The 22618-nt window shown below is 43.5% G+C and overlaps 1 protein-coding gene across 2 annotated transcripts in view; it reads left to right on the forward strand.

Annotated features, from left to right (window-relative positions):
• The window catches only part of INPP5A (inositol polyphosphate-5-phosphatase A), a 179792-nt gene that overhangs the window by 120455 nt on the left and 36719 nt on the right, over positions 1-22618 (forward strand). For both annotated transcript variants that reach the window (XM_026851240.1, XM_026851239.1), the window contains exons 9-10: positions 18808-18903; positions 19239-19313. In XM_026851240.1, the coding sequence (XP_026707041.1) occupies positions 18808-18903; positions 19239-19313 (171 nt within the window). The remainder of the gene's footprint in view (positions 1-18807; positions 18904-19238; positions 19314-22618) is intronic.

A 22618-nucleotide genomic window follows, 5' to 3' on the forward strand; every position in this document is an offset into this window, starting at 1 on the left:
GCCGAGCGGCTGTAGGAAGAGTTCTGTCCTCTTACACCAGCCCGTCTGCTCTGGAGTGGTACCAGTGAGTAGCCCGCGGACCGTGGCAGGTGGTTAGTGTACTCTCCAACCCCAGAAGTCCCAGCAGGGACCACGGTGCTGTTGCTGGTGGTCACGGTACAGGCCTGTGCTCGCTGCCCTTGGTGTGACACTCGCAGCACCGCGCTCCCGCAGAGACAGCAAGGCCCTGCGTGTACCAGATGAACCCTTTATGGAAATCACTTTGTTTCTAGGGTGCTACTCCTAGATTACTTTGATTCATATAACTCTAATGCTTCCCTGAAAACTAAACCAGATTTAATTCTTCCTGTGTCTGTAGCTGAACAGTGTAACTGTAGTAGTGTTGTTACCCTTGCAGAAGGACAAAGTTAACCTGAATACAGTTGGACTAATTTATAGATCTCGTGTTCCCCCCCACTGTCATTTGGAGTTTTCTGAATCAGGAAGCTCCTGCAGTGCAGCCCCGGAGCTCCCTTGGAGAAGCTCCTCCAGACAGAGCTGCCACTGCTCCCTTTCCCTGCCCTGCAGTGGGACCCACAGGGGCATGGCAGAAGGTGGCACTGTGCCCCCCAGGCCCTACCAGCCTTGGCAGGGGCAAGTAGGTGCTGGGAGTGCTTGAGTGACAGCCACGGAACTGGGGCAAGCCGAAGGGCCAGAGTATGCAAGAGATTTAAATTAGAGATTGCCAAAGTGGGATGGAAATCTGTTTTTCTTCTGTCTACAAGGTATTTTACATGATATAAAATGAATACTAGATGATAATCGCCACTCTGGTGGCTTGTATTGATTTAATTCAATAAGTGGCTTCACCTCCACCTTTTGCATGCTCTTGCCTTAAAATATATGCATTATGAAGGCAGTGATGCAAAGTCTTTAGGAAATCAATATCAAGACAGGATTCTGTTCTTCAAATATTGACAGCAGAATAACTCTAAGAAACAATGACAAACAATAAAAGCAGGAACAGACAAAATTAAGGCTGTAATTCTATTGTAGTTAAGCTCTACAGAAGTCTCAGACAGTTGCCTGATACTGCATGTTGTATGTGCTTTAGCAAATAGCTTGTGTTGACTCCTTGCTGTCAGAATTTCTGGTTAAAAAACTGTGACCATGGAAATGAGAGGCTATTTTTGCCAGTGATTTCTCTACAGTTGGCTGTTTCACTTGAGTTTTTTGCCTGTAACTTGTACAGATTTTTTTCTGTGTGCACTGGGAAGGTACAGAAGGGTATGTGTAGGCTGTTATCACTAACATTATTCGACCTTTGGTAATTTCCATAGAACTAAATAAAACTTACATTGAAGCCTGTAATGTTACGGTATTTAAACTGGGCGGTTCTGTGTGCTCATTTATTGTGGTTTTGTAATGGTAATTTTAAAATCCTTTAATACTGGCAGCTAAATTTCCTGCACATTGGGTATAGTTCCAAGAAGTTAAAGGATGTCTTTTATGGAGTAAAACATGTTACAGTTAGTGCAAATCATACTGGTTGCTTAGCTGATAAGGTTCTGAAATCACATTGTTGTGGACAGTTCAGTACTGCAACATACTATGTTATTAATGTAATACTACATTATTAGCATTCATCCAGAAAAAAAAAGTTAAATGCTATTCAAAACACTGATTTTATCACTCTGAAATATCTGAAGAGAGTCCAGAAGGCTGGATAATGAGTAGTGAGTGTCCACTATGTACTTTGGGCAGAGAGGGCCCTGGGCGGGATGTAGGCAGGAGTCGGGCAGTCTCCAGAAAGGGCGTTTTGGATCAGCAGGGTGTTGGTTTTCTCCTGGATCATCACTGCAGCAGTTCTGTTGATCCTTCGTTATTCTTACTCCATCGTCTCTTTTTTTTCTCCTTTAGGCAGAAGGGTCATTTGCTATGTTCATTACTTTTAGACATTTATAGCAGGATCAATATTTTACTGTATCTGACCAGGTTTCCATTTAGAAAGTAGAACAAAAAAATTACACTTTTATTTCATATTCGTTTCAGAAATAGGAGAGATCATCTGTGTGTAATTCTCCTCTACTCTACGTGCTAAAAGAAACAGAAAATGCTCATCATGTGAAGGTTATGAAGCATGCAGAAGTCTGTCAGTAACAGAGGAGGATTTAACTAGTAGGTCTGGCCAATTTCAATTGTCCATCTTTAGCCAGCGGTCTGTAAATGTTGGGTTAGAACAAACTGGAGTACCCGTGACATTACAGAATGCTAGAAGAGAGACAGGTTTGTGCCTGTAGTTAAGGGAGGGTTCTGAAAGAAAGCAAAGCTCTGAAAAGCTCCTTAGCTTGACACTCATTTCAGGCAAACTAACAGAAAAGTTCACAGAATCATCTAGGTTGGAAAGGACCCTGGAGATCATCTAGTCCAACCGTTCTCCTAGCACAGTTCTCACCTACAGCATGTCCTTAAGCTCTGAATCGACCCTACTCTTGAACCCCTCCAGGGATGGGGACTCCACCACCTCCCTGGGCAGCCCATTCCAACGCCCAACAACCCCTTCTGGAAAGAAATGCTTCCTACCCTCAAGCAGATCAACACTCCCACCCAACTTGGTGTCATCTGCAAACTGACTGAGGGTGCACTCGATCCCCTCGTCCAGATCATCAATGAAGATGTTAAACAGGAGTGGCCCCAAAACCGAGCCCTGGGGGACACCACTCGTGACCGGCCCCCACCTGGATTTAACTCCGTTCACCACAACTCTCTGGGCCCGATCGTCCAGCCAGTTTTTTACCCAGCAAAGTGTGCAATTGTCCAAACCTCAAACAGTCATTTTTGCCAGGAGAATGCTGTGGGAAACGATGTCAAAAGCCTTGCTAAAGTCAAGGTAAATTACATCCGCAGCCTTTCCCCCATCCAATAAGCAGGTCGCTCTGTCACAGAAGGAGATCAGGTTTGTCAGGCAGGATCTGCCTTTCATAAACTCACGCTGACTGGGCTTGAGCATCTGGTTGTCCCTCATGTGTTGCATGATGATGTTTAGGATGAGCTGCTCCATCAGCTTCCCAGGCACCAAAGTCAAGCTGACAGGCCTGTAATTTCCTGGATCATCCTTCTAGCCCTTCTTATAGATGGGCATCACGTTGGCCAATTTCCAATCAGTCGGGACCTCCCCGGTCAGCCAGGACTGCTGGGAAATGATGGAAAGTGGCCTGGCCAGCACCCAGCCAGCTCCTTCAGCACCCTCGGGTGTATCCCATCTGGTCCCATAGACTTGTGTGTGTCTATGTGATGCAGTAGGTCACTGACTGTCCCCTGGATTGCAGGGGGGTCGTTCTCCCAGTCTCTGTATTCTGGCTGTGGAGGCTGGATTTCATCAATACAACTAACCTTGCTATTAAAGACTGAGGCAAAGAAGGCATTAAGCAACTCAGCCTTCTCCTCATCACTTGTTACCAAATTTCCTCCTGCGTCTAGCAGGGGATAGAGACTCTCCCTGGGCTTTCTTTTGCTACTGACATACTTATAGAAACTTTTCTTCTTGTCCTTGATTGCAGAGGCCAAACTAATTTCCAGTTGGGTTTAGCCCTCCTGATTTCCACCCTGAATAGCCTCACAGCCTCTCTGTAATCACTGTGAGTAGCTACCCCCTTCTTCCAAAGGCTGTAAACTCTCCTTTTCTCCCTGAGTTGCAGCCAAAGCTCCCTGTTCAGCCAGGGTGGTCTTCTCTGGCATTGGCTTCTCTTAGAGCCCCTGGGGACTGCCTGCTTCTGAGCCATTAACACTTCCCTCTTAAAGAGCACCCAGCCTTCTGGGGCCCCTGTACCCTTCAGGAGAGTCTCCCAGCGGATCCTGTCAAGCAGGTGGCTAAACAAGACAAAGTCAGCCCTTCTGAAGTCCAGGATGTCAGTTCTGCTTACCTCTCTTCTGACGTCTCTAAGAATACAGAACTCTTATTTTGTGATCGCTGTGCCGTAGTCAGCCTCCAACCTCCACGTCGTCCACCAGTCCTTCTCTGTTCACAAAGAGGAGATCCAGCAGGGCACCTTGTCTGGTCAGTTTACTCACCAGCTGCATCAGGAAGTTGTCTCCCACACATTCTAGGAATCTCCAGGACTGGTCTTGTTCTGCCATGTTGTATTTCCAGCAGATGTCTGGAAAGTTGTTAGGAAAAAATTGAAAGGTACAGTGCAATCGCAAAATATACCTGAACAAGGCAGTTTGTCATGAGATTAACAACTCGGATGAAAATGGTAATGACATGATCGTGTGGCACTACGAGCCCGTTGGAAAGTGCCACTGTTTGACTTCCCATGGGGCTGCGCTGGTGCGTGCAGGAGCACTGAGGAACAGTGCAGACACTGAAGGCAAACAGCTCAACCTCAGCTCCCTGGCACTGCCATGCTTATGTTGTTAATGCCTCTTTAGGTACATTTCTTTAAAACTGAAAAGTTGATTTTACATGTGGCTGCAGAGCTGGTTTATTGGAATCCATCAAACGTCTTCACTCCGTGTATTGCAAGAACGTGGTCTGCCATGAGAGGAGAGTAAGGCTCTGTCTTTCTACCAAGACCCCAGGCCAGGTCTGGGTGCCAAAGAGGAATTGCTCTCCTAGGTAGCAGTGTGGGGTTTGCTGAGCCAGGCTTCCCTGGACCTCCAATCAACTTAACTTGAACCGCCCTGGTTCAGAGCAGGTTTCCCAGGTGTTTGTAGTTAGAAGAGCATGGTCTCCACGTTCTGCTGTCTTAACAGCAGTGTCCCCATTCCTGCATGTCTAAATGATATTTGGAAGCTGCTAACAAACAATTTCGGATAAAAAATCATGTGAGAAATTAGCCACAAGGGCGATTAATAAGAGGTTCTTTTCTTGGAGCGACTGCCAGCGCAATTGGTGAATGTCCCATGTCTTACCAAGAGCCGATGTCTTTCTGAAGATTTGCTCTAGTGAGAGGGGTGCCATTTGCTTCAGTTCAGGACAGAATTGCTGCAAGGAGTGCTCTGTGCTATGTGTGATTAGACTAGACAAATGCATGGTCACTTCTGGCTTGCGTTTTGGCTAGTAATGTCTTAAAGCTTCCTCAGCAGACTTAGATACCTTCTGTCTCAGATCTTCTTCTCATTAAAAATATTTCTACAGTTTCATGCTGGTAAAGGAAGATACCACCACTTCTTTATTTCTTTACCATATGCACCTCATTGATGCTAATAATTAACAAGTTAAATCTGAGCCTGACCACAAAGAGCTGATGAAACATTTCTTTTAGTTATCCACTAAATTCCTGGTAGAGACAATCAATAAGTAAAATCTATGCAAATGTGCAGAGTTCAAGTGAGGGCTATCCTGAACAGGACTTAAGCTATGCACCCGCCTTTGTGCCAAATTTTTCAGGTTTTTTTTTTTTTTCTCCTGTAATGAATACATGTATTTTGTGCATTGGAGCATGGCACAGGGCCTTTTGGATGGCAGGCTCTCCAAGAAAGAGGAAGAGGGTTTTAATCACAAAAGCAGAAACTTCAGTCAGAGAAGTGATTCTACACTTCGTTTCATTTGTAAATTGTGCGTATTTGTCTTTTGTGAAACAGAACCCGGGTCCAATTCAGGACAGCGCTTCTTAGATTCTTTACGTGGGGCTTTTTGAGTCTGAAATAGTGCACATGAAAAGAGAAGGAGATTGAACATAATTTGTTCCAACAGCTAGTCTAAGATTTTTTCCAATCAAGATTCTTTCAGCATATTCCTCTTTGTTGAGCTATAAGCAGCTTTTAAAATAATAGCATTAGCCTATATTTCAGGCCTTCACTGGGTGTTCCCAGCTGTGGTGATTAGTTATAAGGAACGAGAAATGCATGTATTGTAACCTCTTAATGGATATGGGAGGCTTGTAAACTAAGTTGAGATTTGAGCAATTTGTAGATTTCAAAATGAGCTGTAGAGTTCATTGAAAAAGAAAAATGCATCATTGAAATTCATGGTGCCACTTTGGTTTTCTTTGCTGAGATTTATCATTGAAAGCCATATTGCTTTCCCTTTCCCTTTATTTAAAGCTCTTCAATACATTGTTTTTAAGGTCCATTTCTTTTACAAGCTTTTCCTTTCAGCTTGCTCAGGGTATCGGGTCCTATGAACATCTGTTTGTGCCTAAAATCAGCCAGGACCTGGACTGTATCCTGCCTCCCTACTCCCTTTTGTTTCCAGAGGCTATTGTTTCCGATTTCATGCTATCAGAGGGGCTGCATGTTTTCCTGTGTGAAGTTGTCAGAGAGATAAAAGCACAGGAGCAGGGTCACATTTCGAGGGATGGGCATGAAAAATTGGTAAAATGTATCTTGAGGGCCACCCACAAGACTTGCTTGAAGAAATTCAGAAGTAGGGAGTAGAATTATAAATCCAAAATAGTGCAGATTCCAAAGTGGAAAAAATAGTGGTGAAATAAGTGTTTAACTGACAGAAATCTCTTAGTCAGATTTACACTTACTCCTCTTGGGTAGCTTGAGAGTCTCCAGTTGGACACTGTTAGAAAGAAAATACCATCATCTCCATTCTGGTGCCTGCCCGTGTCACCTCAGCATGAGAATGAGATGCCAGCAGACTGAAAGCAAGTGTGTGACACCTTTCAGTCACCAAATACACTGGGAAAAGGGAGGCGTTAGTGAAGGTGTCCACCTGTCCAGAGTCACCAGTATGATGGAGGGAGACCTGCAAAGATTACAGTGAGGATGGTAATGATAGAGGGACAGGAACAAATAGTGCAGCTTGATTAACTTAATGAAATACATTTTCCAGGAAGAAAGGATGGTACTAGGCTTGTAACTGTGGCTGTGGTTTATAATGCTCGAAACCATGATTAACCAAAACGGCCTTATCCTTTTGTCTCACATGGATTCCAGAAGTGCCACCCTAGTTTTAAAGGATGCAAAATAATTCATTTGATGGCCAGAGGGAAGAACATCTGCAGTTCTGCATACAGCTGATTCAGGCAGTTTGACAGAGCATCCTCTCGATCTGCGCTAGCACGGCAGCGAGAGGTTACCTGTATTTCTCTGAAAATACTAAAAAGCCAGAAAAAAGTTCTCTCCGTCCTTAACGTAATATCTGCATAACTGAAGCAATGTCTTGCTAGTTTGTATTTCACATGATCTTAACTATTTACATTTAGGTCTTGACAAGATAGAAAATGAAGAAAATTATTTTAATAGTACTGGTTTAGGTCAGTGATTCAGTAAGATGGTTACTTTTATTTTAGGAGCTTCTAATGAGGATTTTGTTAAAGTGCACGACAAGAAAACAAATGAGATCTGTAAGTTGTATTTTTTTCCATAAGCAACTGATAAGGGATACCAAGGAAGGCATTACCTTGCTGCCATATAGCTTCTGAGTTAGTGAATTATGTACATGATACAAATCAGTCCAATACCAGAATTTTAAGGGAATGTATTTTTCTTCCTATAGCTTTTTTCCAAAGATTAAGTCAAATATTTTTCCTAAAAGTATAAATGATTTGCAATTTAATATAAGAAGCTAAATATACATTCTGGTTGTTGTTGAATGTAGCAACATTTTTGGCTATAGAAATTCAGGGAGAGACGCTAATATGCAGATTTTTTTGCACTTTTGCAATATAGCAGGAAAAATACTAAACATGTTTTAAAAGTAATCATAAATTATTGAATTGATATCTATTGCGGTAGTAGTTTTAGAGATTAATTTGTTAGTAAACAGAGAAAGAAGCAACGCGCTGCAGAGTGTTTCACAGTTCTGTAGGTGAGTGTGAATACATTTTCAAATAAGACCATCACCTGCTGGCACTCGTGTCATAGAGCTCGGGGTCGCTTTGGGTCAGGCCTCGGGGTCGCTCTGCAGAGCACTGGGGGGACCTTTCCTCCCCCGGGTGGGTGCCCAGCGTGGCGCTGGGCCCTGCGGGGCTGTTGTGGCACCCGGCGGGGGCTGCCTGAAGGTCAGGCAGGAGCCCCGGGCCCAGACCTGGCGCGTGCCCGTGAGCTCCGGCCCGGCCTCGGCAGCAGAGCGTGGATGTGCTCGGGCCGGGCGCGTGCGGCGTGTGGGAGGGGGCACCCCTGCAGAACCTCCCCCAGCACCAGTTCAGTTTTGGGGGCATGCGGTTCTGTCCTCACTTGCCCGCGTGCAGACCACCACACTGCATACTTGCACCACGCCGAGTATTGTGGAAAGGAATTCTAACTTCTGGTGTGAAGACTGCTGGTAACGTCCATTTCTGGTCCCACAGGTATAAATTCTTTTCGAAATCACAACTTTTTTATACCAGCGTGTTTTTTTGGCATACCTGTCTGATTTTGAATGGGTAAAAGAATTTACTTTGTTTAGCTTTGTCTCAACAGGGAAAAGAGCAAAGACTGGAGTAAAAATTAATAGCACATCTTAAAATCCATTACAACATCTCCCTTTTTTCTGGGTAAAAGTAAGTGAAAAAGGCCTCTCTAGAGGAAATAAAGAAGAAGTTATTACAGCTTTCACTTTTTTGTAGAGTATGAAAAAGCTTTCTGTATGTTAAACAGTCTTGTGGACATCTGGCATGATTGGTTTTAATCTGCTGACTAAAAAGTCAGGATTAAATCTTGCTTTACACCTCTTTGTACTGCAGTCAGTAAAGTGACAGAGCTGCTCTGAAACAATGGCACTACTTATTCCACCCAATATGCCATGTGGTAGATCACCCCCTTTTTCAGCACCACTTCTCTGCAAATACAATGAAGCATCTGGTGGGCTTTTCCTGTGTCCAAGATATTTTTTGTCAGTAATTTCACTCAGCCGGTCTGCTTAGCTCTCCCTTGGTGCTACTTTTTGAGACAGGGTTTGCCAAACCCAGTGGCAAGAGGTCAGGAGGCCAAAGTGATGAATTTTTATGTGCCTGTTTCTTGTGTTTCTGCTCAGTCATGATTCTTTGCGCGCTGTACTGCCTCTGAAAGGGAGCCACAGTGAGCAATTTGTCCTCCTGGGCCGGAGAGAATGGGGAGGCAGATGAGTTAAAGTAGCATGTATGACTCCGGACAGAGACGCACACAAATGTTTTCTGATGGCGGAACAGAATACTCCTGTCACTATTCAGTGCAAGGGGGGCTTGGGAGATTTGTTGCCTGTTGGCTTTCGATCAAGTGACAAATGAATTTAACAGCACTTAAAGATACAGCAAAAAGAATAGCACTTCACGAACTATACACAGCTGCTGGCTCTAAAATGGTCTCGCGTTAACACTTTTGAACTTGCGCTTTTCCCTCTCTCTGCATAGTCGGGAGGTCTCTGTATTTCTCAGCATGTTTGAGTCCTGGTTTGCTTTAAGGAAAAAATTTCCCTGTGTTTCAGAAATGCTGTAGAACACACTTTCTGGTTGTTGGGTCCCTATCCCTCCAGACAGATCTTTGGTCCGTAGGAGCAGGAGGACCGTGGAAGCCGCGTTTCTGGCAGAGTTTTCTGTCCTCTCTCCGTGGTCCTGTGACACCCAGCGGTGTCAGAAGGGCCAGCATCGGCGTTCCTTGCTGGGTTAAATCCCTCTGCATCCCCAGGCAGTGGTGTGAAGTAGCTGTTGCTCCAAGCCCTCCTCTCCAGTCAGCCATGTCGCTCTGGCCGGTCGAGGGCTGCACTGCAGTTTGTTGTTGGCCAGTGGCTGAGCCTTGGACCCGTTCAGTGGGGGCCGTGTCCTGGGGGAGCTCTGAACGTTGCTGTAACGCACAGACCCGTCATCCCCACGCTATCGGAACTGCACCACCGAGGACACAAGGCTACCCTTAGCAGGGCTGGTGAAGAGAGGCAGTAAGTGGAACATGCCACCCTTTCCTGCTCTCCACACTGACTATTTACCCCACAACTGGTTTTTATGTGTTGCCAGTCCCTATTGGGTGTGATGTATGTCACACACACACTGATATGTCAGCGCATCTTACTGTTTGTCAGGGAGAATATAGTAAACCTTGGGTCCCCACCTTGCACAGTATTTTACAAAAATATCCTTCATTCATTTTATCTGACAAACGTTTATTTTAATGTGTGAATAAGTGCTTCTGGGAGCAGGTGAGCCCCACGATGGTTTGCATCTTGTTCAAGAAGCATCTGGCGGTCAGCAGTATGGGGGACCGCCCGATCCCCACGGCCTGGCCCCACAGCGGCACGGGAGCCAAGGTGCTGCTGCAGCCAACTGCTTGGAGGCTGCAGTGGTGGGAGAGGAGGACAGCTCAGCTCTCCCGCCCCACGGTTCTCTGAGCTGTTTGAACATAACTAGGTAAAAAGGATTATTTGAACTTACAGGCTGCTGGACTCATATTCCATTTCAAAAGTGAATAAAGGAGCAAACGATGTGGAACCAGACAGGGAGTATGTTGATGCAAAATGAATGAGATATGGCAGGGTGAAAAGAGACAAGTCGAGGAGGTTGGACAAACAGAGAATGGGGAAAAACAGAGTCAGGAAATCGCCCACATGTTGCATCAGCAAAGCTTCACCTGATCAGCTGAGTTTTACTCCCTCATTCCCACCTTGTTCTGGTCAGGAAACCAGGTACAGTGAACTGGAAATTATTTTCCTGTCACATTTTCTTCCTTAAAAAGTAAAGTTACCTTAGAGGAAGGGTGTGCTTTTCCCACAGACGGGAAATGGTGGAAGAATATCAACTTCCCTCCCCCTTTGCTGTGCGTACTGTGGTCATCGGAGGGGACGGGGGCCTCACACACACACACCCACACACACACACCCCTCACGGAGGGGACGGGGGGCACACACTCCCCCTCATGGCTGTGCCGGGCACAGATCTGAGGAGCAGGCAGCCCAGGCGCACCCCTGTCTCATGCCAGTTACTTTCCTCTTCCTGGTCCCAGGTTACCTCTTTGTTCAAGGGACTGTTAGGTGTGATAGGAAGAAAAAAACACGTTTTATACTTCTCTCTATTTCTCACTTCGTGATTAAGAGTAGCCAGTGTCTGCCTGGAGGCACACAGACTTTAGGTAGGTAAGTGGTTTGGTTTCAGAATTGCCCAGCACTTCACGTTTTAAAAGTCAGCTCCAATTTTCATTTCTGAGGATAAGAATAGAAGTCAAGTGCAAAAATACTGTTGAACAGTGTATTGGGTGGGCATCTTACATCACATAGATGATACCTGAAGCTGTAAGTCTGCTTTGTGGAAACCAAAGGTTCACGCTCTTTGGAGGTGAAGCCTTGATCCTGAGCCATGTCACACAGTTGATTTTCTACAAAAATCCCCACTAATTTAAAGGGAAAATTCCTGAATTTACTCTTTTTGGCAGTGCTGGTTGGTAGAACAGAGTACTGCATGGAAGTGTTTCTGAGGCTCCCTCTTCGTTCTGAGCGGGATAACGTGGAATTCTGTCCGGCGCAGAGCACTGTGCTGGGCAGCGCCGGCCCCAGCGCTCGGGCAGAAGAACAAAGCTGACAGACCCCAGTTATTTGGAACCCTGCAATGTCCACTTTGGGAAGTGGGTGAAGAAACACTAAAGAATTTTGTTAGGTGTTGGCTTAGATTTTTGCTATTTCTTGTTAGTGCTTGTGTGTTTCATTTCTTAGAGCTGTAAGAAACCATTAAATATGGAGGTAGCAGGAACAATAACACCATCAGCACAGTGGCAAATGTTACCACTCAAAACAAAGGCAATTGCAAGGCACAGAGGAGCAGATGGAGTTCACAGGCTATTTTGCTTTTAAAATGAAAAGAAATAGAAGGTTCTTAGTCTGGAAGTTAGATCAAAGCAAGCTTAGCTGTAAGGAAAGAAGCTGCCTCTTACCTCATTCCTCCTGAATTTGAGGGAAGAGGGGTTTTTACATTTCTCTACAGAAACAGATTTACATCACAGACCCCGTGTGCTTCATCAAAGTCTTTGCCTAACAGAAACAATACATATAGGCCTCTGCTTAGTCAGCTGGAGTGAAAAAGGGTAAGTGCTGTGAGGGTTTCCAACAAGGAATTTTTCAGGCTGCTATTGCTGCTTGACCAAAGCAGAAAAAATAGTAGAAGATAAGTAATAGCAGAATGCCTAAATAAATCTCAACAGGTTCACACATGATGGGACAAGACAGCATCTATACAGAAGATTTCCATAGGAACAGTTGGACTGTTCCTGTAATTATGGAAAAGCAAATCATCATCTCTGAAAACTCCCTTAGGACCCTGCTTGACATCAAGTAGTGATGCTAAATGGCTGGGGTGAATAGGAGGAGGGAAGGGATTTTTCTAGCAGACTGCTTCAAAGTTCCAGATCCTCTAGTGTGTAGGGTTTATCCAGACCTAATCAAAGTCCTGAATGCATTTGAAATTTATTGTCAATGTCAGCAAGTGAATTTAAATAGAGAGCTTAAAAAGGTGGCAGGGGAACACTTTACCTGAAAACCTCACCACTGCCTGCAGAGGCCCTGCAAAGATTTGTGTTCCTGATGCGTGCAGGTGCCAGACAACTCAGGATAAATTGTTTGTGAATCAAGATGTAGATGCTCAGCTGAACTCGGACTTGGAGATCATAGTCAGGAAAATGAATCAAGATAATCCAGAAAGATGTGGAACCTGACCAGAAGAAGTCAGATAGAGAAAACTAGAAGGTAATCGCCACACAGGTGAATGTGTGATGGAAAAAGAGGTCAGTCCTGGGTTTTGAATTCTTAGATACACCGAGAGGAGACATTAACAGTAACACAAAAATTTTTTTTAAGTTTCATTTAACACTATTATTGAAAAATAGTTACGAAATAAGGGATTGTTATATTTGCAAAACTGTTTAGGGCAGAGCACCACAAGGTGTCTAATGAAAGTCTCTTTCTCTGACAAAATGGGGTGTGGGAAGATGCTGAGGGGAAAGATTTAGAATTGTGAGAAACTATTCTCTCTTATTCTTTCTCTCTGGATCGATGTAGGTGAGCAAGTAGTAATTAAAGTTCTGCTGTTCGATGGGTACTGATGAAAATTATAGAATTAAATCATCACATACAACGTAACAGCAAACTGAAACAGACTGGTTTCAGAAGAAAACCGTGTTTAGGGTAGTTAGCCAAAATTAGGAAAGTTGGATTGAAGCTTCAGAGGTTTATAAATTAAGCACAGTGTCTAAGTAGCTGAGTTAGGTTACGTTGAGCATCTAATAAGCAGATTGAATTGTATTGCTGATAAAAATGTAACTAATGCCAAGAGTGACTGCATTCAATTGCTGTCAGAAGTGTGTGTTCCGGGTGAAAAAGATGCTGGGAGGCAGCTGATATCCACAATCTAGTGGTCCTGTCTCCTGGGTCAGGGCTGCAATAGCACATTCTTTCCAAGAGAGTAAGGTTGGGCATTTGGCACTTTCTTCCTGATCTGTAACCTCAGAGGATCTTGGTGGCAAAAACCTTTCAGACTTAATTCATATTCTTTTCTGAAGGAGAGAATGAAAAAAGAGAGCTGTCATTGCCACCAGCTGTTGGCACAGTGGAAAGCTGCAGAGGAGGGGAGGGCCCGGGAGCATGGAGACAGTGCTGAGATTTTTTTGTCAGACGCTACCCAAGAGGTTTTATGGCCGGAATATCCCTTTGCCACAAACCAGCAAAAGGTTTGTGCGGTGGAGAGCCGAGTCCTGGGCAGCTGCTGGCCAAGGGTTCAGAGGTGGCAGAATGGGCGCTGCTGTGAACCGCCCGAGGAGTTAAATCAGCCCTGCAGGAGCGGGGCAGCAGCGCGCGGAGCTGTCCTGGGCGGGCATCACGGTGGGACCGAGCGGGGCGTCGGGGGGTTTGCTCTCCATCCCGCCCGGGCCCTCCACCATACTCTGGGAATATTCAAAGAGAAAGTGATTCCACGTATTGATACTTTAAATGGCTTCTCATTAATACTTGCTTTTTATTCAACTAAAGTCTGTCTCACTGCTGAGTTAAATTCCTGCTCCTGGAAGCATATAGTATTGAGTGTAATAACTTCTCTGAGACTTTATTGCCATTTCCATATGGAAGTTAACACAGGTTAACATACAGTCTAAGGGGTACTTTCTCAGGTAAAAGTGTCTGCCCTCTCAGGTGGGTTTTGATTGCTTTCCCTGATTGTTTGCAGCAGCTCTATGGACCCTTGTGAAAAATTAGCTAAAATAAGTCGTCATTTCAATGGCTGATAGATCTTTAAACCACAATGTTACCTATCCTGTAGCTCAGTGCACAACTTTAATTGATTCAAAGTTAGATTTAACTTTGTTTTTCTCACCTGCAAATTTTATTTCTCTGACATCACATGATTTGGTGAGTTTACTGTTAGTATGTTCCCAATACCCAGGAAATCAAATCAACCCCTCAGAGGTACGGAGGAGCCCAAACAAGACAGATGTTCCTGTTATTCCCAAAGTAGCAAATCTTTTACCTTGGTGATTGTTTCAAATATGATTTGCATCCAAATAATATTTTAAAAGCATTTGATTATCCTAATTTAATAAGTGTCATATTGATTTGGGGTTTTGAGCAGCATTTCAGAAGAAGTATTTCAGTGTCATAACCAGATGGTACATGTACTTCTGTCTTTTCTGTCCTGCCAGAATCCACAGAGTATGTAACTGGAATAAAATTAAATATCTTAAATTTAATTGATTTGGTTGCTCCCGTGCTTGACCTTATTTCAACTTGCTCATGTTAGCATTCTTCAGATTCTGCACTTCTCTGCTGGCACTTTTAGCAACAAACACTTCTGTTTTAATCCAGGTGGCTTACTGGAAATTGCAATTGCAACTATTGCTGAACTTTTCTAATTATAAAGACGCAGAGAATATACTTTTTTTTTTAGAAGAAGAAGAAGAATTCAAAGTAACAGTAAGTCCTAAGAAGAGTAGTGAGATCATTGGGAAAAATAATACACATCTTTAGAATCAGTAGGCAGAAGCAATAGGAAATTTTGAGTCTGTGTGCTTGGATACCACATTTTTTAAAAAAAAAATTTTTTGAAGTAATTACAAGCATGCAATAACTCAGCTCACACATCAAGAGGTGGACTCAGGAGTCTAAAGGATGTTCAGAAAGCAGGAGTGCAAAATCAATGAGAAATCAAGTGCAATTTTCAGCTGAGTGCTGCTTGCAGGAAACAGTAGTACAGTTCACAGCTGTTCAGAGTGTCCCTATAAACACAAGACAAAACCCATATATGTTATAGAATGCTGTGTGCTATATATAGCACAATTGTTTTAATGTCTTTATGCCTTTTTACTGTAAGTGTGCAGAAATGCAGTCTAAAACATTTGGATGTGTTGTGTGTATATATGGGAGCAGATGTATTTTGAAGGTTGCGTTTATGCTGTAAATCAAAAGCTTTCAGTTTCTCAGGATTGCAGAGTTCAGAAGAAATTCCAGATTTGTCTCTTGTCAATATAAAAAACTTTTCACTTCTAGCTTTGCATAGCAGTACATTTTCATTATGTTCCAAGGCAATTATCAGAAAAGTCATTGCTATGTTTACAATTCAATGCACATAAATTATCACAAAGGATTATTTTAAAAATACTGTGAAGCATCTACCTGTGTAGACAGTGTATGTAAAAATGGGAATAAGACATGTCTGTGTTTGCTAAGCAAAGGCTGGAAACTCAGTTCTCTCTCAGCTCTGAATGCAGCTCTTTTTCAAACTTTTTAACCAAATCTAGTTTCCAAAGATAAAAGATTTTTTTTAGAAAGATAACTTGGGTAGAATTTTGATACCTGATTTCCCCTCTTCTGGCTTTGTAAAAGAGAAACTTTGAGGGAATACCCAAAAAGAAACAGTGTGTTTTCATAGCATTTTGATTTTCTTTACCAGCAACAAAAAATCCCTTCATAAGTAGACTTGTCTAAAAAGGCACATGTTCCCCGAAGTTTTCTGCTTGGGTGACTACGACTTTGTAGAAATTGAAAGGAGGAGGAAAAAAGGAGTGCTCCAGCTTGTATAAGAAATGAACCTTTGCCCAATCACTTTTTGTCTGTGAATAAGGTAACTTTTTGTGCGTGTGAAATTTGAAAGCAATAAGGTATGTGGGTCCTTTCTCTGTATTGGTTCTCAAGAGTCGATCGCAGGTTTTTTTCTTTTAGAGCAGGCCTGAAGTTGTGAGATAAAGCAGCTCAAAAAAAAAAATGTTCTCAAGCAGATGCCTTTAAGAGACAGAAATCATGAATTTCTTGAATTGCAACCACTCTGGGGGTGGCTACAATGACTTTTTGACAGTGACAGTAACTCTGCCTTGTCTTTTCGAGCCCTTCTTTGGCCCATTCACTCTGGAAAGCTGCTTAAGCGCACTTAAGCGCATTAGCATTTGGATGCTCGGGGACCGTATTGACCCTCATTTGGAAAGTTTAAATGAGTGAAAGATGGAGCGATTTGTTAGGGCTTTAGAAACCAGCTTTAGAGAGCGGCGGGTTTTCCGCTTTGGTTTGTTCGGGTGCTTGTTCTAATCTGGTGTGCTGTTTAAAGGCGACCAGACTGATTTGTGACACATGAGCCCAAAGCGCTATTTTTTGGGTTTGACCCGATTAGCTGATCTGTGCTTTGAATTTCAATAGGCGGTATCGGAGGAATGGCTCGCTGTGGATTACCTCAGCGGTGCCGGTAGGGACACAGATGGCCGGACGGCAGCGCCGTGTCCAGCAGACAAAGGGGATCCTGCGGTTGTGAGGGCAGCGGTAGCTGCAGTGGGTACCAGAAGTGCAGCTTCCCTCAGGTCTGGGTGCCGCCGCTGCCGCCTCCTCCTCCTCCCTCCCGGGCACAGCCAGCTTGCATGGGCTACTGCTGGCATCTTCCCTCTTCTGCCAAGCCGCTCAAATACACCTCAAAATCCTGCAGAACGGGTGAAGGTCTCAAAGCACAGCCCACATCTCTGTCCGTGTCACCAGTGCTTCTTTCTCCCGTGAAAACTGATTGCACAGACACCTACGGCCACCTTGGAGCCATGAGTGTGCCGCGTTTTCTAGGATAAACCCCAGAGTTAGATGTTTGTCATCTATAGACATGGCACTGCTCGGGGGGGAACAATCAAGAAAAGTTTGTTGGGAAAGGACATCAGTTATTCAGTAAGATGTGGAATCAGCACCTGTTCAGTTCACAGATCTGAGGAAAAAAAAACAGATTTGTATTTTATTTTGACTGAATCCCACTCAAGTTATCCATTAAAAATGAAATTGCTTAACTTGTTGCTTCTTGTTTGTACTGTGGCAACGCGCAGGGGTCTTCAAGGATTGGTTTTTAATGTCTTTCTATCAATTGGGGGTAAAAGTCCAGGTTGTTCGCATTCTAGCACTGGTAACCTCAGCTGAGATCTGAAATGTTTGGAGGCAAAGGGATTTTTCTTTAAAGACATGTTTGGCATGTATTTCTTCAGAAGAAGAAATTCGGAATGAGGAACTGTACAGTAAGCTGTAGTTTCATGGCTTTGTGTCTGGTAGATGTTGCACTTGTAATAGTGAATCCCAAAATAAGTATTCTACTTGTGAGAGACAGAAGCATGTAGTAGGATGTGAAATTCTGTTACCCTACCACAGAACATATTTATTTTATAAGTGAATATTAATGCAAAATGAAAATCTGTTGTCTGGCCATTATGAAAAGGAACAGGCAGAACAGGGAGGTCACCTCTCTGCCTCTTCTTGACTGTTATTTTCTCGAGCACACTTTTATTAAGAACCTCTAGCCCAAGAACTTTTTTCCAGAAGAATGGTCTTAGCCAGTATCCTCACCCGGGGCTGTGCTCGGATCCTGCCAGCAGCTGTAGCACAGGATGCTGAGCTGCCTCCAAGGCGTTGGTGCCCATCTTGGCTGGTTTCTCTCTGCCTTCGGTGATGCCAGGGTGTTCTCCGCTCCCTGTCTTCTGCCCCGTGGTTGCCAGCAGCCGGGGCATGTGGCTGGGGAGGCGTCACGCACCGTCCAGGAGCTTTGCCTTAGCTGGGTCAGTACCGAGCGCCTCGCGCAGCCTGCCTGCCCCACCGCAAAGATGTTCTCTATTTCTGCATTTCAGAACATGTAACAGACTTAAAGCTTCACTAAGAGTATGGGTTCAGTGGATCTAAAGTATGGTTTTAAGTTAAATATATGACTAACTGCTTTGCTAAAAGCTCCAGATTTTAAACAGCCTTTAAACAACCTACTCAGTCTTATTCTCTAGGTCAGCTTTGATTGCCGTTGAAACTGGGCCCCCCGACCAGGCAAATGGCAAATGAATCAAGGCCTGACCGTTCCTTGGAGATTCATACCTCTGTGCCCGATAAAGTGTTGGTTTATAATATATTTTAGACACCCAGTCCTCAAAATACCTAGAGATGTGATGATGTCTCTTACTTAAAGGGATGATGTGTGGGGAATTTGCAATCCAGCATCAGCTGTGGAATTTATTTTCAGATTGTCTAAGTGTTGCTCAGACTTTTAAATTATACCTGGAACACTGATTTCCAAGGCAGAAGTTTTTGCAAACAAGAGCTAACGCACAGAACTGTAGTGCCAGTGTAGTTATCAGCTTTTAAAAATGCAGCACAGAAACAGGTGGGGCTGTGGCGTCGTCAGCTGGAGGAAGTGGCTTTGGGGATGTTTACAGTAACGTGTGGTGCAGTGTCAGCTGTGGAAGGACCTGTGTGTGTCGTGGTGAGTTAAAAGGACATTTGCCTTATCTGGTATTTTCTTAATATTGCCTGTTTTTCTCCAAACGGTAATTCAGTTTATTGGTTTAAATCCATCATGAGTGGAAGAAACTTAAATCAGCAATGCTTTGTATTTTGACCTACAGCAAGTCGTATTTTCAGGTGTAAGCCTTGAAGATACGTGGATTGATAAAGTTCAGTTGAATGTGACTTTATGTTTCATATAAACTAGTTTCCCTTTCTCCCTTTGTGTTTTTTGTCAGACACTATGTGCAAAGGCCACAATGCAGACTATCCGGGCAGCTGACACAAATGAAGTAGTCAAGCTAATATTTCGAGAATCTGATAATGACCGAAAGGTAAACAACTTAATGCCCTCTGTACCCCCTGTGCAAATAGAAACCTTGTTGAATGTTCACTTTCTTGTCTAAAAAGCATGAATATAGTTGTTTCAAACTGATAATTTAAAGGCAGGGGAGGGATATAGATTGTCACACCTAATGCTCAGTTAATTGGATCTTTTTAAGTGATTGCCAGTCAACCACATGGGCAAGCTGACAGGGAGCTTTAGGCGTGTAGAAATGCCGTGTGGTTTTAAAGGGTTGCATGTCTCTGAAAGGGTCACTTCCAACAGCTGTGTATTAGGTGGCTGAGTCCAAGAGCTTTGCTGACCTTTCTCCTCTATTTTTTTTAGGTTATGCTACAGTTAGAAAAGAAGCTCTTTGACTATTTTAATCAAGATGTATTTAGAGATAACAATGGCACAGCGGTAAGTTCATTGCTAAACACTTTTAAAGGAGTAAGTTGGAAACTCACATACTAATTGCATTTCTCTACCAGCCCTTTATCCTTAACAACCCTCCTGTCTACAGAATGAGAAGAGATAATTCATCTAACACAATAACTGCTCCAAACTCCCTCCTCACCCACTTATTTTGTTTACAGCTTCTTAACATTGGTATCTGTTTACCTTCTTTTTTTATAGAAAAAAAATGTAAATTAAGTATTTGTGACAATTTACTTCTCTCTCCTCTGGTCAACATTTCTTCAAGCATCCTGCTTCTTTAGTAGCTCTTCATTGTGCACCATAGTAACTTAGGAAAAGCTCTTAATGCAAAGCTGCTCTGAAAATATCTGGGTCTTCTGAGTGTACAAAGAGTAACAGAAATGAATCAGTATAATGGAAAGCTCAAACCCTGCAGCAGACTGACACTGTTAGGCAATCATACAGGCCTTCCTAAGAGGGGAAAGCAGGCAGGGAATGCTAACGTTCTGATCTGTAATGAGTATTATGATTTTTCTGTGGAGAATGGCTTTACATCTTCTTTAAGGTGATTTTATTTCAAAGTGTAGCCACTTCATTTTGGAAAATCTCTGTATCAATCACTGCTTGCAGCTTTCTCAATTTCATCTTCTCAGGAGTTATGTATCTAAAGGACAAACTTTAAGCATCCCCAAAAAAATCCCAAACAGTTACGTGTGGCTAAAAATCAGGAATGCGCATGGTGCACGTGGGAGCCCTATTGTGGGTGTCATGGGCCAGACCCTCTGCTTGTAGGAATTGCCCCAACCTCACTGACGCCAGGAGAGCTGCGCCAGCTTGTGTCAGGTCATGACCTGCCCACGTGTGGGTAAACCCACAGCATTTGTATGTCAGGTGTTCTGAGCTATGTAAATAGGGCAGGCAGAGAAAACCTTTGGAAAACTCTGTGTGCGTCTGTGGAAACTGTGTGTGTCAAACTCGTTTGTGCAGGCTGACAGGCTAGCCAAGGTTCCCCTTCTTTTGTCAGCCCTTTCCTTGGGGTGACTGAATTTTACCTCTCTTCCTCATGCCCAAAATAAAAGAAGACAAGGGATTAATCTTCCGTGCCTCAGCTTTTTTGAGAACCCCACGGCATTTGCCCTAGTCCCCAGCTCTGGGTTTTGCCACACTATGCCAGTTACACGGTGTGCCTGCTTGCACAGCCAAGTGCTACTTTCTGTGTAGGGATGGATGGACACAGGATTCGTGACTCTCCCCACTCTCCCTTCTCTCCTGCCTACGGCCTCTTCTCTTGCCATCCATCGGAGCCAGGCTGCTCGGAGGGCTGTCTGCTGGGGGCCAGGGCAAGGGGCACAGCTGAAGCCCTATTACCCTCTCTGCTTTTAAGCTGACTTACACCTAGGAAGTTAATTCCACATGAGAATCTGAGATCTCACTCATTTTTTGAGCTCAGAAGAGTTCGATGAGTTAGACTCACGAGAAGAGTGAAGATCTGTTTCTCCTTTCAGCATCTATGGACATCCCTCCTGTCCGTGGGACTGCTGTCCCTTCTCACAGCGCCTCTCCATGCAGGGTGTGGCTGCTCACCACAGGACATCTGTGGGGGCAGCAGACCTTCAGAACACGGTTACTGTGAGATAAGTTGGTTTGGGTTTTTTTAAATTTACAAGGTGAATGCATCCTTAGGAAATACGTAATGTTTCTTTCACTGATGTTTTGCAGTTTGGGGACATTTAGTTGGAAGTAGTAACACTAATCCCAGTTCCCGTTTCCATACTACCCCCATTCCTGTCCCAGATTTTCCTCTATGTGTATCATTATAATAATTTTTTAGCTTTTTTAAAGCAGCTCAGGTGTTTGTCACTGTTATTATTTCCCAGTACATTTCTGAAGCTGGAAACAGCTATTCTTGTTGCTGCCGTTTACCACATCCTGGTGGTATTTTGGATGACTGCTGGCCGACGGTACATACGTGGACGTGGTGTGTGAAGGCGTAGGCAGAATCTCACTTAAGCACATTCCATTTCAAAATCAGCAGTCATTTCATTCATGCATCAAGAAGCGGGAAATCTTCCAGATCAAACATGGAAGGAAAAGATAAACGATATAATGAGCCATTGGAGATAATCTAATCTTCATGGTCTAGTTAAACACGCAGCACCATGATCACTAAAAACAAACTACCTATCTAAAAGGATAAATGTCTCTGTGCCGAATTCAACCCAAAAAATCCATCGCATCCTTCATCAACCGCCGGTCTTGTACCAGCCTGACAGAAATTTAATTCAAGCTGGCTCCTGAAAATAATTATTGTATTTTAAGAGTAGTAATCATTGGTCGGGACATGATTGAATGTGTCCATGCCTATTGACTTTTTCTATGATTTATAGCTTTGTTTAGTCGATATTCCCATCGAAATTGTATAATTAATTATAAGTGGGGCTGTCAGGTCTGCAGGATGGAGTGCCCTGATGAGTATTTGGGAAGATTAAATTTTCCTTAGCTGTACCAATGCAAGGCTTGGGAATTTTCACAGCACTATGGCTGTTGGATAAAGATGTTTTCTGTGTGTTTAGCAACTGCTTTAGCTCAAAATCCATTGATTTTTCTGAGGGTATTTTTTTTTATCAGTGTGGTGTCTCTTCAGTAACATTGGAATGTGTACAGATGTGACAAGACCTGACAAATATTTATTATCAACAGGCTACTTTATCATTGTCCATACACAGTTATTCCTTCTTTTTTACATTGTAATCAACAAAAGTAATCTTAAAATATACTTATAAAAATGAGTATTTTTTTAATGAAAAATCTGATATAGATACAAATTATCTGTTCAACAGAAATTCAGTTTGAAATGCATACAGTAATCTGTCAGGTCTAATTTTTCCAAACTAATCTGTATCTTATCCAGGCTCACCTGTAGTTTATTCTGAAGTTAGCTTAACAATTACCGATATGTATTACCTCGAAGTGCAGTGAGCATTCTGTATCATTTTATTTCAGAAAGGAACAAACAGATTTATCCAGCTGTGTAGTGATAGAAAAAAGAGAAAAGCAGCTATTTGAAAATAGCTGCAGCAATAATGTGAAACTGTCTCAGTCCTTAATTCCTGCGCTCTGAATGTGCGTGGCAGTTGCAGTCCCTGGATGGAGCTGGGTGCAGGTCCGTCGCTGCGTGTCAGGGTGCTGGGGAGGGGTCTGACAGAGGGGCAAGAAGGGGTACAACCTCTAGTTTCACCCTAGTGTCAGGTGGATTCCAGTTTAAGTTGTTGTCCTTGCATTAGGAGAAGCTTAACACCGCTGGCCCT

Source organism: Athene cunicularia, assembly GCF_003259725.1.
Source record: "Athene cunicularia isolate RWA chromosome 6 unlocalized genomic scaffold, athCun1 chr6_part1, whole genome shotgun sequence".
NCBI classification, from domain to species: domain Eukaryota; kingdom Metazoa; phylum Chordata; class Aves; order Strigiformes; family Strigidae; genus Athene; species Athene cunicularia.